At 36.7% G+C, this 18021-nt stretch overlaps 1 protein-coding gene and 1 non-coding gene across 11 annotated transcripts in view; one reads left to right on the forward strand and one right to left on the reverse strand.

Annotated features, from left to right (window-relative positions):
- The window catches only part of Tmem116 (transmembrane protein 116), a 136572-nt gene that overhangs the window by 108339 nt on the left and 10212 nt on the right, over window positions 1–18021 (reverse strand). For 2 of the 10 annotated variants that reach the window (XR_010039627.1, XM_063225658.1), the window contains exons 1-4: window positions 12285–12441; window positions 11716–11762; window positions 11053–11116; window positions 2476–2607 (exon numbers count right to left, since the gene is read on the reverse strand). Coding sequence is in view for 8 of the 10 variants with exons in the window: in XM_063225658.1 (XP_063081728.1) it covers window positions 2476–2607; window positions 11053–11116; window positions 11716–11762; window positions 12285–12332 (291 nt within the window). In the remaining 2 variants the exon portion in view is untranslated. Of the gene's footprint in view, window positions 1–2475; window positions 2608–11052; window positions 11117–11715; window positions 11763–12284; window positions 12538–14008; window positions 14100–18021 lie in introns of those variants that run through there. The other 8 variants (XR_010039628.1, XM_063225660.1, XM_063225661.1 and 5 more) reach the window with 7 other exon arrangements.
- Window positions 14078–14182, forward strand: LOC111754865 (U6 spliceosomal RNA). Its single transcript, XR_002789543.2, has one exon. It is a non-coding gene; the product is annotated as a U6 spliceosomal RNA (small nuclear RNA).

The following is an 18021-nucleotide window of genomic DNA, read 5'->3' on the forward strand; positions in this document are numbered from 1 at the left end:
AACCTGATTTATTCAGGTCCTACTATTCACTATATCACATGCAACTGTCAACAAAACATTACAAGATATGCTTAAATGCAAGAAAAAGATCATTAGACAAAACAAGCTTTAGACTGGATTCAGATGTAAATCAGATTTGGAATTATTTAGGGAGTTTAAAATGATGATTAATATGTCAAAGGAGCTAATTCTAATGTTAAAGGAAAAAAGACAACACATAAGAACAAACAGAGAATGTAAAAATGAAAACTCTAAAAACAAAATACTAAATTAAAAAAAGAAATACTAGCCGGGCGTGGTGGCTCACTCCTGTAATCCCAGTACTTGGGAGGCTGAGGCAGGAGGATCACAGTGAGTTCAAGACCAGCCTGGGCTACAAAATGAGTTCAAGGCCAGCCTGAACTACATAGAGACCCTGTCTCAAAAGACAAAAAAAAAAAAAAAAAAAAGAAAGAAATACAAAACATCAAAAACATAGTAACATAAATAAAGAATGGCTACATCAAATAAATCGACACATTCATAGACTGAATCATGAGTAAATATGAATATAATTAAAGAGAAATTTTTCAAGCGGAAATGCAAATAAAGGAGAAAAAACAGAACATCCATTAACTGTGGAACCACTTCAACAGCTTGAAACATAAAGTTGGGGATGCAGCTCAGTGAGAGTTTGTGCTTAGCATGCGCAAAGTCTTGGGTTCAGTTCTCAGCAGAAACACACACACATGTGAAAATAAAAAAGGAAAAAGAAAAAAGTATAATACACCCATAAATGTAATAGGATTACCAAAAAAAGAGAGAAAGGTACAGAAGAAATATTTGAAGTAATAATAACTTTAAAAATTTTAAAATCAGGGCTGGGGATATAGCTCAACAGCACAGCACCTGCTTGGCAAGTACAAGGTCCTGAGTTCAGTTCCCAGTAGAAAAAAAATTAAATCAATGTCAGACTTTAAATTACATTATTTCCCAAAGTTCATAGAACAGGATAAAGAGCCAAATGTAGTGGCTTCCCATTAACAACATGGATTAGAATATTCCAGTTAAAAGACATCCCACTCTTGGTATTCAGTAAGAAAAGAAAAGAAAAATTTGAAAGTGTTTAGGATTTGAGTTTTTTTTCAGATTTGTAAACACATACAAATACAAACATGAAATTCATTACATTTCACATAGTAGCCCAAAGATAATTTTATACAAAAACTGTATAATTTAGTGTGCCTGCATTTTTGTTTCAAGCTATCACATCAGGTAAAGTATGGAATTTTCCACGAAGTTCAGCTATTGGGACATTTCAGATTTGAGATTAGAGATGACCAACTTGCATTACCTTCTTACTTAACTGAAAGAAATTTCCTCTCTAGTAAAAATTTCCAGAAAAATATCCCTCAACAAGCACACACTATATTTTAACCTCTACTTTTTTTCATCTGTAAACCTCAGAATTGTTTTTTTCTTTTTGAGACAGGGTTTTACTATGCAGTCATGATAGTTAGCCATTTCAGAAATTTAGAAGAAGCATTATATACTAAAGAAACTGTGAAAACCTAGTGTTTATTATAGTCCTATAATATATGCAATCATTGCAAAAGATGTTCTAGAAAAAGATTTATTTCATTACACAGAAATATGGTCAAAATATGTTACATAATAAAAAGCACATTAAAAGAAGTATTAATGTATTATCTTTTATTTTAAAAAATGTACCCAAAGATCAAGTACAGTGGTGGCAAACTTACAACACATATGTTTTTTTTGTTTTGTTTTTTGTCTTTTTTCATTTTTATCGGTACTGGGGATAGAACTCACGATCGCCTGCTTGCAAGGCAGGTGCTTATGCCGCTGAGCTAAATCCCCAGCCCCACACATATGTTTTTTTAAAGCAAAAAAATTCTGGGCATGGTGGCACATGCTTATAATCCCAGCACTTGGAAAACTGAGGTACGAGACCAGCTTTGTTTGAGACCAGTTTGGGTTACACAGTGATTTCAAGGCCAGCTTGAATTACATAATGAGACTGTCTCAAAAAGAAAAAAAAAAGACAAAAGATGTGTGAATCAATGTACAAGTTGTTTTTTCTAAAATAAAACCTCAGTTTTCAGGTTTATTTATAGTATTGGCACTTTGTGATCAATAAGTGGGTTTTGGGTTACAAAAACCCACAGTTTGAGCACTCCTCTCTAACAGGTTTGCTATCACTGATCATCCATATATAATATATTATATATTAATATTATATATATTAAATAGTGAATATATCTGAATTATTTTTAATTATCTATACGTCTCTGAATTTTCCAAAATGTCTATAATAAATATTTGTAGTATGAAAAGTAATGAAATCTATTGCTTGCATGTATTATAGAACTATAGTAAACATACCAGTCTCCATATCCCAGGATGGATATTTGCTTCCTTTTTAGACCTGAGCATGGCTTCCTTGCAAGGCACAGTCAGTGTAGAATCACTTACCTGTCCAACTGCTTGCAGGTTATAGCAGACAACATCTTTATAGGCTGTTGAAGTTCCATAAAGAAGTGCCTCAGTGAGCCAACAAATTCCCAGGAGCAGGTCAGAGAAACTCAGATAAAAGAGTGGCTTTATCTGTCAAAAGCCATAAAATTCTGTTAAGTGAGACAGCTGAGAGAATGTAAGAATCCCTTTTTTCTTTTCTTTTCTTTTTTTGAGACAGGGTTTCACTATGTAGTCCAGCCTGGCCTGAAACTCATAGTGATAATTTTGCATCAGCCTCCCAAGTGCTGGGATTACAGGTATGAGCCACCCCCCACCCACCCAGCTCTAAGAATCAATTATTTTTATAGTTCATGTTTTGAATAGGAAATTAGGTGTCATTTTGCCAGAACCTCTCTTATTGGCTGTGAGGAATGTAAATGAAAACTCCAGATAGAAAGGAATTTGTAATCACAACAATCTCAATTGTCCTGGATTCACAGTACTCATGAATGGATTGATACTGGAACTTCTTGCTCAGAGGGACACTCCTTTCTCAGATAAACATCAAAGAAAGGATTTAAAAATACTGTGGTGGAGACACAACACACGTGAAAAACGGAGACTTCTAATAGTATAGCCAGTATCTTCTAAAATTCGAAAATGAGCTCATCAGCTGTTTAGGAATGTAGCTCAGAACTTCTGACCACAGTGATGAGGTCTGCCATCTTACTTAGCATCCCTCTCCTTTTGGATTATCCATTCCTGCTTATTTATATTTTGGTCCTTCTGAAAAAATTGTTTGAGAGATATTAAAGAAGATCTTAACAAGTATGTCAAATTCATGAATTGAAAGATGCAAAGCTACAAAAATATCAGTTCTCCCTAAATTGATCTATACATTAAATACAATCTTCATTAAATTTCAATAGACTTTCCTATAGAACTTTATAAGCTAACTCTAAATCTGATGCAGAAATACAAAATATTAAGATAAGACACTCTTAGGAAAAAAAAAAGGAAGGTAATGTGCCTTATCACAGTTTAAGACTTTATATAAAGCTAGAGTACAGATACAGTACTATGGAATAGCACAGGAACAGACAAGTAAATAGAATGGAGCAGTGCCAAAACCAAACCCAAACATATATATGGACCTTTGATACATGATAAAGGTGGCTTTTCAATCACTAGGAAAAGAATAGTCTTTTCAAAATATAAAATCAGAATAACTGGCTGCCCACCTGGGGAAAAATGAAATTCATCCCCACTCATGCTACAGTCAAAAAATAAGTTCCAGATAATTAAAAGACCTATACATGAAAGGCAAAACCTAAAATATTTTAAAGTAATATAGGAAAATGTTTTCAACTTCTGGTTAGGCAAAAGTATTCTTAAACAAAACACAAAGGTTCCAGAAGTAATAATTTAAAATTTCAACAATATAAAAATTAACAAAAACATAAAAATTAAGAAAAAAAAATCTTTAGAAAAGCACCATAGTCAAGTATGGTGGTGCATGCCTATAATCTCAGAACTCAGGAGGCTGAGGCAGGGGGACTGCTGTGAATTTGAAGCCAGCTTTGACTACATAGTGAGTTCAAGGCCAGTCTGAAGTACAATGAGGCTCTGTCTCAAAAACAAACAAACAAAAAAACAACAAAGAAAAAGAGCCAGGCGTGGTGGCTCATGCCTGTAATCCCAGCACTCAGGAAGCTGAGGTGGAAGGATCTTTGTGAGTTTGAGACCAGCCTGGGCTGCAAAGTGAGCTCAAGGCCTGCCTGAACTGCACAGCAAGACCCTGTCTCAAAAAAAAAAAAAAGGGCCAAAGCGCTTAAGAAAAAAGAAAGAAATCTAAATGGCCACAACATGAAAATATGTCTGACCTTATCAGTAATCAAGGAAATGAAAATTAAAACTATAATAACAAAAATATTACACACAACAGCAAAACTTTTAGAAGTCTAGCAGGCTACAGTAGTGTGTGTTTATAAACACAGTACTCTGGGAAAAGGAAAGATGGCAGATAGGTAACAGTTGGCTACAGAGGCTCCCTGACATAGTCAACTTAGAATTCAACATAATACAGCATGGGGAGTCTCGAACAGAGGGAGATGAATTCTCTCATCCCAAGAAGAAACTAAGTCTTTCTTTAAATAAAATAAAAAAAAAAAGAAGAAAAGGAAGAAGAGGAGGGGGAGGGGGAAGGAGGGGGAAGGGGGAGGAGGAGGAGAACACCACCACCACAACGACAAAGAAGAAGCAGCTACAACAGTATTTGAAACTGGGGGCAGCAGTGGTACATACATTGGCATTATCATCCCAAATCATTCACCCAGGGCACAGGACATTTGCCTTCAATTGGTCGAACAACAACGATATAAATCTTTCTCTTCAGTGAACTCAGAGAAATCAGTAGTATAAGTATCTTAACTATTTTTTATATACATGTACATATGTTTTCAGCTTGTCACACTAATGAAACAATACAATGTTTCAAAAAAAACAGTACTCTGGAGAGGTTGACAAAAGAGGGTCATAAATTCCAAATTGCAAGACTGCCTCAAAATTTTTTAAAATTGTTTTTTATTTTTATTTTTATTTTCTTAATCGGTACCAGGGATCGAACTCACGGCCACACACTTGCAAGGCAGGTGCTTATGCCCCTGAGCTAAATTAAAATTGTTTTTTAAAAAGAGCATGAAGCCAGGCATGGTGGTGCACATTTGTCATTCCAGCATGTGAGAGGCGGAGGTAGGAGGAACTCCACAAGTTTGAGGCTAGCCTGGGCTACACAGTGAGTTCAAGGTTAGCCTGAATTGTATAGTGAGACTCTGTCTGGGGTGGAGGGTTGTACAAAACGACCAGGCGTGATGACTCTGAGGCATAAGGATCACTGGGAGTCTGGGGCCAGCCTGGGCAACATAGTTTCAAAAAACAAAATGGTTAAAACAAAACAACAGAAGCAAAACAAAATTTTAAAAAATCTAGAGACTGGTTACCTCTAGAGGTGAAGAAGCAAGATGTGATTGAGAGAAAACTTACGTCTTGAGGTACAGTTAATGTTCTATTTCTTATTTGTTCCTAATCATTCTTTAAACATATTTCATACACTGTAGTACTTTTCTGTATCTCACAATAAAAAATATGTTAAAAAACTTTCCAATCCTCATCAGACACGACCTAGGAACAAATCTCTCCACTTATATAGAAGAGGATTTTTCTATTATCTTTCTTTCCAATAAAAGGAAAGTTAAAATGCTGAGAACTTGTTGATAGGTTTAGATGGTCAAACTGCCTTGACTTACAGAAATATAAACAACTGAAATAATGTACAATATGCATTTTCAAATGTAAAGTAATCTGGATGTGGTGGCACATGTCTGAAATTCCAGGTACTAAGGAGGCTGCAATAGGAGGATCTCAAGTTCAGCACAAATCTGGGCAGCATAGTGACACCTGATAACAAAGAAGGAAGGAAGGAAGGAAGGAAGGAAGGAAAGGAGGGAGGAAGGGAGGGAGGGAGAGAGGGAGGGAGGAAGGGAGGGAGGGAGAGAGGGAGGGAGGGAGAGACGGAGGGAGGGAGAGAGGAAGGAAGGAAGGAAGGAAGGAAGAGAAAGAAAGAAGAGAAAGAAAGAAGAGAAAGAAAGGAAAGAAAGATTGAGAAAGAAGCAAGCAAGCATATAATAATTACCGTATATACCCTATGGTAAGCCTGTTAAAATTGCAGCCAGCCATGTATGGTGGCACATGCCTGTAATCCTAGCACCCAGGAGGCTTAGGTTGGAGGAGTCCCTCAAATGTGAGGCTATTCTCGACTATACATAGTGAATTCAAATTCAGTCTGAACACGGTCAGGGATTTAGCTTAGTGGCTTAAGCACCTGCTTGGCAAGTGCAAGGTCATGATTTTGATTCCTCATACCAAAAAAAAAAAAAAAATCAGTCTGAACTATATAGGGAGACCCTATCTTAAAAAAAATTGCAGCCACATGGCACAGAAATTCTACTGGCCTAGAGTCTAGCACAAGTTTATAACCATTAACAGATAAAAAAATTAAGGTTGAATATGAAATAAACCCTGGAAAAATAAGGCAGATTAATCTGAGACATATTCCTACATATGGGGAAATGCTGGCCATTAACACATATCTGAGGTTTTTAGTAGGAAAGGAAGATAAAAAGGAGTTTTTTTGCTTGCATTCATGACAAAACACCATGAGTTCTCATAAAAGAGCAAAGATTAACTAAGTGCCCATTATTTAAATCAAAAAAGATTTCATCTTTTTATGTATAACAAGATACAACATTGAAGGAAAAAATATGTATAACTTATTTTATTAAGGAAACTATATAATCAGCACAGTCATTGGTAATAAGGAAAACTCAAAAAAGCATAAGACATGTTGCGCGTGGTGGCGCACACCTGTAATCCCAGCAGTCGGAAGCTGAGGCAGGCGGATCATGAATTGAGGTCAGCCTGGACTATAATGAGGTCAATCTGAGCTATAGAGATCCTATCTCAAAAAACAAAACAAAAAAAGCACAAATCATGGTCTTAAACATGAATGCAAACTCTCTAAAGACACTTACATATACAAGTATACTTGTTTTTAATTTAAAACAAGTACTGAACAGGATAGTGGGAAGAAAAAAATACAAGTATGAAAAGTTCCTCCTAGGGAAGTTCCAGGACCAGGTCTGGCCTCATGAGGTGAGAGACCTACAATTTACACTGATATTCTTCTAAAATACTGATTCTCAATACTTCTATTAAAGTGAAACCAAATTATTGTCCAATTTAACACCATTATTATTATACTGTTTTTGTTCTGTTTAATTTTTTGAGACAGACTCTTGCTATGTAGTTCAGGCTGATCTTTTTTTTTTTTTTTTTTTTTTTTTTTTTTTTTTTGTCTTTTTCCTTTTTATCGGTACCGGGGATCGAACTCACGACAGCCTGCTTGCAAGGCAGGTGCTGATGCTGCTGAGCTAAATCCCCAGCCCCTAGTTCAGGCTGACCTTAAACTCACCATGTAACCCAGGCTTGCCACCAACTTGCAGTTTCAGTCTCTCAAATATACAGTATTTTAATTCAATAGACCATTTTAAGCTGTTTCAGATTATTTTCCATATGTTCTTGCTGTTACAAATGTTCTCTGAGAGCCGAGTGTGGTGGTGCAGGCCTGTAATCCCAGCACTTGGGAAGCTGAGGCAGGAGATCACTGTGAGTTCAAGGGCAGCCTAGGCTACATGGTGAGACCCTGTCTCAAAAAAAAAATGTTCTTTGATAAATTTAAAGAAAATAGTAGAGTATACCTGAACTGGAAAAATCAAAATTTTTCCTAGACCAAGAAAGTAAAAAGTGTAGGAACAACTTAACTAAGGAGATGCTAAGATCCTTAGGTTCTGGTAATGTGAATTATGTGAGAAATTAGGCCACAGAAATGAAAGGTCCAATTCTAAGCCAAACTAAACCCTACATTTTTATAAAGCCCTAACATGTCATGTTACCTCAGAGCATGTTACCTCAGAGCAAGCAGGAGTGAGCTGTCCCCATCCCAAGGAATATTTGACAATGTCTAACGACATTTTGTGTTGCTACAACTGAAAAAGGGAAGGTGTGCTATTAATATTTAGCAAGTAAATTCTGCTAAACATCCTATTGTGCATGGAAGCACTCAAAAACAAGCAATTATCTAGCCCAAAAAGTTAATAGTGCTGAGGTTAAGAAACTATACTTCAGAAATGAAGCCTAGTTTTCTCCACTGTGTAACTCATGCTTTACTAAATTAGTCACATTGAGACACAAACTCCAGCAAAGGAAAGAAACATTAGAGAAATGTTACTCCGGGGAACATTTGGTCTAAAATTACTTGACAGACAAGGGCAATTTACTATCAAAACTTTAAAAAAAACCAAAAGAACAAAATGTGATCTCACTATGTTCCCCAGGCTGGCCTCAAACTTAAGGGCTCAAGAGATCCCCATCTCCCAACCAGCTAAAAGAACGGGCCTGATACTGTACTGATTACTTTCTAGTTTTACTTACATAGTTACACTCTAGTTCTGAAACTTTAAAATTCTCTTTCATTAGGCAGTACGTCAGTGGTTTTAAAAGTGTACATGGGGGGCCAGGGTAAGCATAAGCACCTGCCTTTCAAGCACAAGATCCTGAGTTCAATTCCTAGTACAAAAAAAAAATGTTAAAAGGTCCCTTAAAAGTGTACATGGAGCAATGTTTTTGCAGCTAGGTAAGTCTGCATTCAAATTCCAAATCTACTTGTTCCTAGCTACCCTTAGGAAAGTCTCTCAATCTTACTAAGATTCCATTTCCTGTCTACGATAGCTGACTAGTATCCACTGCTGCTATTGAATGTTGGTGCTAAAGACTGAGTTTAGAGCCTTGTGCATGCTAAGTACATGTTCTCCCAATGACTATACCTGCAGCCCTTCTTTCTGAGTTTTCAAAGTAAAAAAAAAAAAAATTTTTTTTTTTTTTGGTTTTTTGAGACTGGATCTTGCTATGTACTACTTTAAGCAGGCCTTGAACTCATTATGTAGCCAAGACTTGCCTCCATCTTGTTCCAATCTTCCCGCCTCAGCCTCCTGATTGCTGGGATTACAGGCATATGCCACCACGCCTGGTTGAAAATTTATTTAAAGCACTGAGCACATGTATTGAGAACACAGTAAATGCAAACATGTTTCTTTAATTTGGAGGAGGACTGAAGTTAAAATTATGGACTTTTGAGCAGGGTGTGGTGGTTCCAGTAATGGCTCCAGGTGGTACAACTCTAGTAGTCTGTAAGGAGAATCACAAGTTCAAGTCCAGTCTAATGATTTAGAGACAGCCTGTCTCAAAATAAACTAAAAAAATGGCTTGGGATGTATAGTTCAGGGTAAAGGCCTGAGTTCATTCCCAGGACTGGGAAAAAAACAAAAACAAAAAACTGGTATGGACATTTGAAAATTCTTGCTCTGCTAGTTACTATGTAACTTGATTAACTCATTTCCTGACTTTGAGCCTCAATTTCTCAATTTCTTCACCTGTGAAATAGGCCTAATAACCTTCTGATAGGAGAGTCAAAAAGTACAATGAGATGAAGTATACAAATACTCAAGACAGCTGGAACACAGTGTTTCAGTTGTTTTCCTTGTCATGGAGACAAAATACCCAACACTCACAATTTAAAGGGGAAGAGGATTACTTTGGTTTATGATTTGACTTCATCGTTTGCTGGCTCTAAGGGAGAAACAGCATAAAGCAAGGGCCTGAGCAGTGGACAGCTACTCATCCGATGGCAGTCAAGAAACAGGGCGAAGAGACTAGCTAGATAGGGAAATAAAACCTTCCAATGACTCACCTCCAGGGAGGCCCTACTTCCTAACAGCACAGTTAGCTACTGGATGAATCTCTCATGACTGTAGCACCCACCTGACCCAATCACCTTCCAAATACATAAGATTTTAGAGGAAATTTTCTATCTAAACTGTAACAGTAAGTATTCCATTAACAAAAGCTATTTTTATCACTAGACTCCAATAAAACTTAACAGTTCTTGGTACAGTAGAGCATACCTATAATGCCAGCTATTTGGAAGGCTGAGGCAAAAAGTTCTCAAGACCAAGTCCAATCTGCACAACTTAGTGAGATCTCGTCTCAAAATTTTAAAAAAAATTAAACCGGGCGTGGTGGCTCATGCTTGTAATCTCAGCACTCAGGAGGCTGAAGCAGGAGGATCGTTGAGAGTTCGAGACCAGCCTGGGCTACAAAGTGAGCTCAAGGCCAGCCTGAACTGCATAGAGAGACCGTCTCAAAAAGACAAAAAAAAAATTAAATTAAAAAGGATGAGGGGCTGGGGGTTTAGCTCAGTGGCATAAGCGCCTGCCTTGAAAGCAGGCAGTCATGAGTTTGATCCCCGGTACCGATAAAAAGGAAAAAGACCAAAAAAAAAAAAAGTCAGAAAATTCACTGATAGGTAGAATGTTACCATGTTTAGAGAGAATTTAGGCTTCACACAACACTGTTTTCTTATTACCAATGCATACCAAAGAAATCCACATTCAATAGGTATCTCTAAGAATTCAGTTATAGTTAAATAATTGCCTAGAAAAGGGAGCTTAGCCAGGCATGGAGATACACACCTGTATTGTCAGTGCCCTTGGAGGCTGAGGCATGAGGATCCCAAATTTGAGCCCAGCTGGGACAAATCAGCAACTCAGTGAGACCCTGTCTCAAAATTAAAAATTAAAAATGGGGGAACATATGGCTCAGTGCAAGGACCTGAGGCTCAATCCCTAATACTGAAAGAAAAAAAATTAAAATAAAGGGGAAGGGGGTAGAGGCTTAGCTCAGTGGTGTAAGTGCCTGCCTGGCAAGCATGAGGTTGTAAGTTCAATCCCTGGTACCAGTAAATAAATAAATAAATAAAGGGAAAAAACGAAAGCACTATTGATGGTGCCTAAGATATACGAGTCTTATGTAGTGAGGAATTTATAAGCAATTTATAGAATTATTCATCATTTATAGATACACTTTTATTTCAATGACTAAAACACTAAAACTTCAGACTCAACACAAAGAGACACTGCTCACCTCTGGAGATTTCTGTATATTCTGGAAAGCAGCATAGGTAATAAGTGAACTTGAACCTATAACACTGATAAACAGATGGCAATCATTAAAATAAGACAAGACTCTTTCATTTTTGTTATTGATTTTTGTTACTGTTTTATTGACATAATTGATGTAAAATAAACTAAGCATTTAAAAACATACAGACTAGCTGGACATCCCAGTACTTGGGAGGCTGAGGTAGGAGAATCACAGCAAATTGGAGGCCTGCCTGAGCTACATAGTGAGTTCAAGGTCACCTTGCACTACACCCTGTCTCAAAAAAACAACAAAGAGAGGGAAATACTTCATGAATTTACATGTTATCCTTGCCAATCTTCCCTGTGTAACTCCACTTTTTAATATATGTGCTGATGAAGGGGGATTTTCTGCCGATGCTGCAATCAATCAATCACGCTGACCAGGTTATCCACTGACTTCAGATGTTACCCTTAAATCAGTTTTTGCTTCTGTTGCTGATGTCATTGCATTTTATTAGGAAGCATCAACACAGTAAAGGATATCATTTCTCTCTAACTAAAGAATAATATCAAATCCCTGGGGGAAATATAGAATCTACAGAATTCTCCGGTTTTGCTTATATCACTTCAGACAGTCATATTAAACAAGATTAAATAAACATACCTCAGAGTAGCCATGATGAACTGTATCCACTGAATTGCAGAAAAAAACTAAGAGGAGAAAAATTAAACCTTTTACATTTAATATTTAACCTAACTCCAACTTCACTATTTATTAACCATCCACTCAGAACAAATTCTTCTTCAAAGTCTAATCAAAACACATTACAAGTTTGAAAATGAGTGAAAAAGCCAAACAGGTCTCTGGAAAGGAAGGGTGGCTCCCTTTTCCTTCTCTTATTCCTATTTCTCTGGAAAACAGTAAAATGAATATAGAGGTAGTTAGAAAATGATTGGATGAAAAAAGATAAAACAAAAAAGGAGGGATAAAGGAGAAGAGGTAGGAAAGTTGAATTTTGAGAGAGAATACAGATACATAAAAAGAATGGGTAATAAGAGAGACAAATACTAAATAAAGTTGACCAACAACCAGAAAATAATGGGAACAGTAAATGACACAACAGAAAGAAGAAAAGTTAGTGGTATGATGAGAGACACGACGAGTAAAAAATGTAGAACAAAGAAGAAGAAAAGGCGTGAGATAAAGAAGAGATGGCCAGCTTCCGACCTTACCAAGTCCCACTTGTCCTCCAGAAGGCTAATCTCCAGCGGGAAGGCCATGGGGACCTCAGTCCCAGCTAGTGGCGAGCAGCTCAGCTCCTTCTCAGTCAGTTTCGAAAGGAGCAGTGAATCGGTAACTCCACCCCTACCCCAGCTGGGCTCCACCCTACCCATTTCTGCCAAGTACCTTGAGGGCAAGGAAGGAGATGACAAGTGGAAGAAAAAGCCAGGCTGACTGCCCAGAATCAGAAAGAACAGGTGACAAGGAAACAGAGTTGTATGAAACTTTGGTGATTATAAAGAAATAGAATGAATCATCATGAAAAGGTAAATATACCTGTAAAGGGAAATGGATAGAAGGGAGCTTTGCTTTCAATTTATCCCCATTTTAAGACAGAACCTGTGGTAAGAGAGATTGGAAATTCAGTTGACAAAGTGTTAGTAATACCAATGAAAAGTTAGGGGAAAAGGTTATTAATTTTTCATACTTAATACTAACATCTTACTAAATATTCTTAATCCAAAATTCTTGCTTGAAATTATTAAATTACACTATTCATTGCAAATTAAAACCACACTGAGATTCCATCTCACTCCAGAAAGAATGGCCAGGATCGAGAAAACTACCAACAACAAATGCTGGAGAGGCTGTGGGGAAAAAGGAACTCTCCTGCACTGTTGGTGGGAGTGTAGACTGGTATAACCATTGTGGAGGTCAGTCTGGAGATTTCTCAGAAATCTGGGATTGGAGGTTCCATTTGTTACACCTATTCCACTTCTAGGCATTATTCCTAGAAGAACTGAAAACATCATACCACAGTGATATATGCACCCATGTTTATAGCAGCACAATTTGTAATAAGCAGATCTTGGAAACAACCTAAGTGTCCATCAACTGAAGAATGGATAAAAAAGTTGTGGTATTTTTATACAATGGAGTACTACTCAGCTATAAAGAATGATCACATTGAGATATTTATAAATAAATTGATGCAGCTTGAGACCATACTCATAAGCGAAATAAATCACACTCACATGTATAAATACTGTATAGTTTCCCTAGTGTAAGAAGTGGTAAGAATACATAAAAATATGTGGTAATCATGATTCCCTATTATATTACTTTGAAGTCTTATAATGTTTTTATTCATTAATTGGAATGGTTTTATTCTGGGTTATTTGATTTTATTGTCTGTGTTGGTATGAACAGCTATTTTGAAGAAAACAAGACATTATAATAGCTAGTGAAGATTTAATATCATCTTGTTTTGAAGTCCCACCAAGCTTTTGTTCTTCTTTTTCATTGGTTTTATCATGTTGTATCTTATTGCATTTTATTATATGTGATAGTATAAACAAAGTATTTTATAGACAAGGAGATAATATAGTAACATTTATTCGTTTTTCTGTTAGTTTATTCTGAATACCCTGTAATATTTTCATTCTCTTGAATGGTTTTACACTATCTTTTTATGTTTGATACTATAGTATATGAAGGTATATTCAATTTTTTCAGGGAAAGAGACACTATGGTAGCTACTGTTATGTTGGATTGTCTTGTGGTGAAACACTATGTTGTTTAAACTGTTCTGTTCTGACTTGTTTTGTTAGGTTCTCTTTTATCTTAATTTTTTTTTAAATACAAAAATTACAGTATTCATTTAATACGACTGTGCTTAAATATCAATGTTGTGCAAAGCAGTGTGTTATGGAAGCTATAAGGATAAGATACATACTCGACTTTCCAGGAGCTTACAATAAAAATAGGAAAAATGGCTTCAATCCCAAAAACTCAATCAATCAGTGCTTGCTTCGGCAGACGATGTACTAAAAATGGAACGATACAGAGAAGATTAGCATGGTCCCTGCACAAGGGTGACACGCAAATTTGTGAATCAAAAACTCAATCAGTCTGAGCCACGAGTGGTGGCACAGGTCTGTAACCAGCACTGCAGAGGCTGAGGCAAAAGGAGTGCTGTGACTATGAAAACACTCTGGCCTAAATTCTGAGTTCAAGGCCAGTTTGCACTACATGGCGAACCTGTCTCAAAAAGCCAAAAAGGAAAAATAAAAATTAGGAAAACTCAAACAACTTGAGTAACAGGAATAATATACATGGAGTAGCATCCGACAGCGTTTGTTACTTGAATTCATACAAAAAGCCGGGGAAAGGGAGAGTAAAAGGAAGGGTACTCACTTTCAATCATTCATCATAATCTAATCATACTTTCGTATCTTCTACAACTATTTTTTTCTTTTATTTTCTTTGCTTTTTGCGGGGGAGGATGCACTAGGCATTGAAACTAGAGCTTTGCCAGGCGTGGTGGCTCACGCCTGTAATCCCAGCACTCGGGAGGCTGAGGCAGGAGGATCCTGGAGAGTTCGAGACCAGCCTGGGCTCCAAAGTGAGCTTGAGGCCAGCCTGAACTGCATAGCAAGACCCCGTCTCAAAAAGACAAAAAACAAACTAAAAAAAGAAACCAGAGCTTCAAAAATGCTAAGCATGTGCTCTACCACTGAGCTAAAACATTAGTCCCCAAATACTTAATATAAATTAGATAATTTGCATGGTTAGAGTAATTTAAACATGATATTTATATCAAACTAAGATCACAGTCTGGAGTGAAAGATTAAACAGATTAGACATTGTTAAACAGAAAGTTTTAATAACTTTTGCATAAATTAATAACTAAAAGATACTAGATTTCTGGATTAGTAACATCTTCAGCAAAAGGTTGCGCAGAATGTTTTGAGGTCACCAGTTACATCTCTATCTAATGAGTGTGAGGAAACTAGGAAAAGCCTCACTAAGTGATAAGAAAATGCCTTCAAACAAAAGCCTTTTGTCAAGAACAAATCTCGGATTGTTCAGAAAACAACCATGCCAGTTCATTGCTCCTGATAACATAATCCACCTTGGAGAACTTCTCTTTGGCATCTTCTTGAAAATGTGTATGTCATCTTTGATGATTTACTTTTAAATTTGATGGTTTACTTTTAAACTTTTCTCTAAATTAATCCCCCACTTTTTTTTTTTTTGGTACCAGGATCAAACTCATGACCCAGCACTTGCCAGGCAGGCACTTACACTGCTGAGCTAAATCCCCAGGCCCCAGTTTCTGTATATTTAGCACTTTTCTCCTTTGAGTATCTTTGGAAACATAATCTTGCCATCCTTCTTTTCTACAAAGGCTAACTGAATGAACAAAGTAGGGGATATTTATTTTTCCAGTTTTCCTTTTTTTTTTTTAAGTAAAGAGTTCACAGCTGGGAGCACACCTGCCATACCAACACTCAAGAAGCTGATGTAGGAAGATTGCAGTGAGTTGAAGGCCAGCCTGAACTACATGTTGAGACATTGTCTCAAAAAACAAAACACAGCCAGGCATGGTGGCACATTCCTATAATCCCAGCACTTGGGAGGCTGAGACAGGAAGATCAGTGCAAGTTCAAGACCAGCCTGCACTATAAAATGAGCTCAAGGCCAGCCTGAACTGCATAGCAACACCCTGTCTCAAAAAGACAAAATAAAATAAAACATACCAGTTCAAACATACCAGTTCTCACTTAATGTAATGGGTGTTATATATTACATATCAATTAAAACTAATGCATATACGTTAAACTTCTACCATAAGCTAACATTACTCAACTGATACAAAGTCAAGAAAGACATGTAGTGCCAGGGATTTAGTTCAGCAGCATAAGTGCCTGCCTGACAAGTGCAAGATTGTGAATTTGATCCCCAGTACCAAAAAAGAAAAGACAAGAAAAATACGTATTAAAATATTTTTGCTAGAAAGATAGCCTCTTTAATAAATGGTGCTGGAAAAACTAGCTCTGCACATGTTGAAGATTAAAGTTGGACCCGTATCTTTCACTATGCACTGAGCTAATTTCAGAATGGATCAAAGATCTAAATATTAAAACAGAAACATTAAATCTGCTGGAAAATAGAGTAGGTAAAACTCTTGAAGACACTGGTGTATACAAAGACTTCATGAACAAAACCATGACTGCACAGGAACTATTACAAAGAATTAACTGGGATCTCATCTTATTGAAAAGCTTTTGCACAGCAAGAGAAACCACCAACACAGTGAAGAGACAACCCACAATGTGGGAGAAAATATTTGCCACCTGTTCCTCAGACAGAGAATTAGTATGGAGAACATATCAAGAACTCAAAAAAAAAAAATCAGTCCTCCAGATTTAAAGACCCAAGCCAAAAATGGGCATCTGAAATGAATACACACTTCTCAGATGAAGAAATATAAACAACAAATAAATATATGAAAAAATGTTTGGGGTGGGGATTTAGCTCAGTGGCACAAGCACCTGCCTGGCAAACGCAAGGTCATGAGTTCAATCCCTGGTACAAAAAAAAAAAATTCAACATCACTGATCATTCAAGATATGCAAATTAAAACAATGCTGAGAGTCCATCTCACCCTGAAAAGAATAGAATTATCAAGAAATAATCAATAACAGATGCTGGAGAAGAAAGAAATCCTCCTCTACTGTTAATGGGAGTATAAACTGCTACAACCACTGTGGATATCAGTGTGGAAATTCCTCAAAAAGCTAGGATTAGAGGTCCCATATGATCCTGCTATTCCCCTTCTGGGAATCTTCCCAGAAGAATTAAAGCATCATACCATAGCGATATCTGTGTACCCATGCTTATAGCAGCACAATATGTAATAGCTAGATCTTGGAAATAACTTAAATGCCCATCCACTGAGGAATGGATAAAAAAAGATGTGGTATTTTTATACAGTGGAGTACTATTCAGCCATAAAGAAGGATAAACTGGAGACTTTTATAGGTAAATGGATGCAACTTGTCACCATACTCATGTGAAATAAATCAGGCATGCATTGTAAACATTGTATTGTTCCACATGTGAGAGGCTGGAAGAAACTATATAAAAGATAGTTAAGAAAGTTATATTACTGATTTGTCTGAGTTCATTGAAGAGAAAGGTTTGTGCTAGTATTGTTCGGACAATTAAATGCAGATATCTTGCATTCTGAGTAACTGATTTGAAAATAACAATATGGAATGTATATACCATTATTACCCCCTAATTATTGTGTTTTGAAATTTTGTGGTTTTTTCTCTTTAAAATAAAATAGATTTGAAAAGAAAAAATATTTTTGCTTAGGGAAAGGGTTTCTAAAATAATACTTAAAGAAGATTAATAATATAATTGGAAAGTATCAAGAAAATGAAAAGACAACAAAAACAACCCACAAGAAGTGTTAAAATATTTGCAAGCCACATATCTGATGAAGACTGTATGTAGTTTATGTATATAAACTAAAGAATTCTTATAACAAGGGAATAACCCAATTAAAATCTGGGCAAAGTTCTTGTTGTTGTTGTTGTTGTTTGCCTTTTTGACACAAGGTCTCACCATGCAGTGCAGGCTGGCCTTGAGCTCACTTTGTAGCCCATTCTGGTCTCAAATTTGCAATGATCCTCCTGCATCAGTCTAAGTGCTAGGATTACAGGTGTGCACCACTGTAGCCAGCAATTTTTTGTTTGTTTTGTTTTTGAGACAGCATCTCACTATGTAATGTAGGCTGGCCTTGAACTCACTATTGTATCCCAGACTGGCCTCAAATTAACAGTGATCCTCCTCCTTCACCCTCCTGACGGTTGGGATTACAAGGGTGCACCACTTCTCTTGGCTGAAGCTTTTAGATGGAAACTTCTCAAAAATATATACAAGTAACCAATAAGT

The sequence above is a fragment of the Cavia porcellus genome, unplaced genomic scaffold (assembly GCF_034190915.1).
Source record: "Cavia porcellus strain 051 isolate PalLab524CR breed Dunkin Hartley unplaced genomic scaffold, mCavPor4.1 scaffold_16, whole genome shotgun sequence".
In the NCBI taxonomy this organism is placed as follows: Eukaryota; Metazoa; Chordata; class Mammalia; order Rodentia; family Caviidae; genus Cavia; species Cavia porcellus.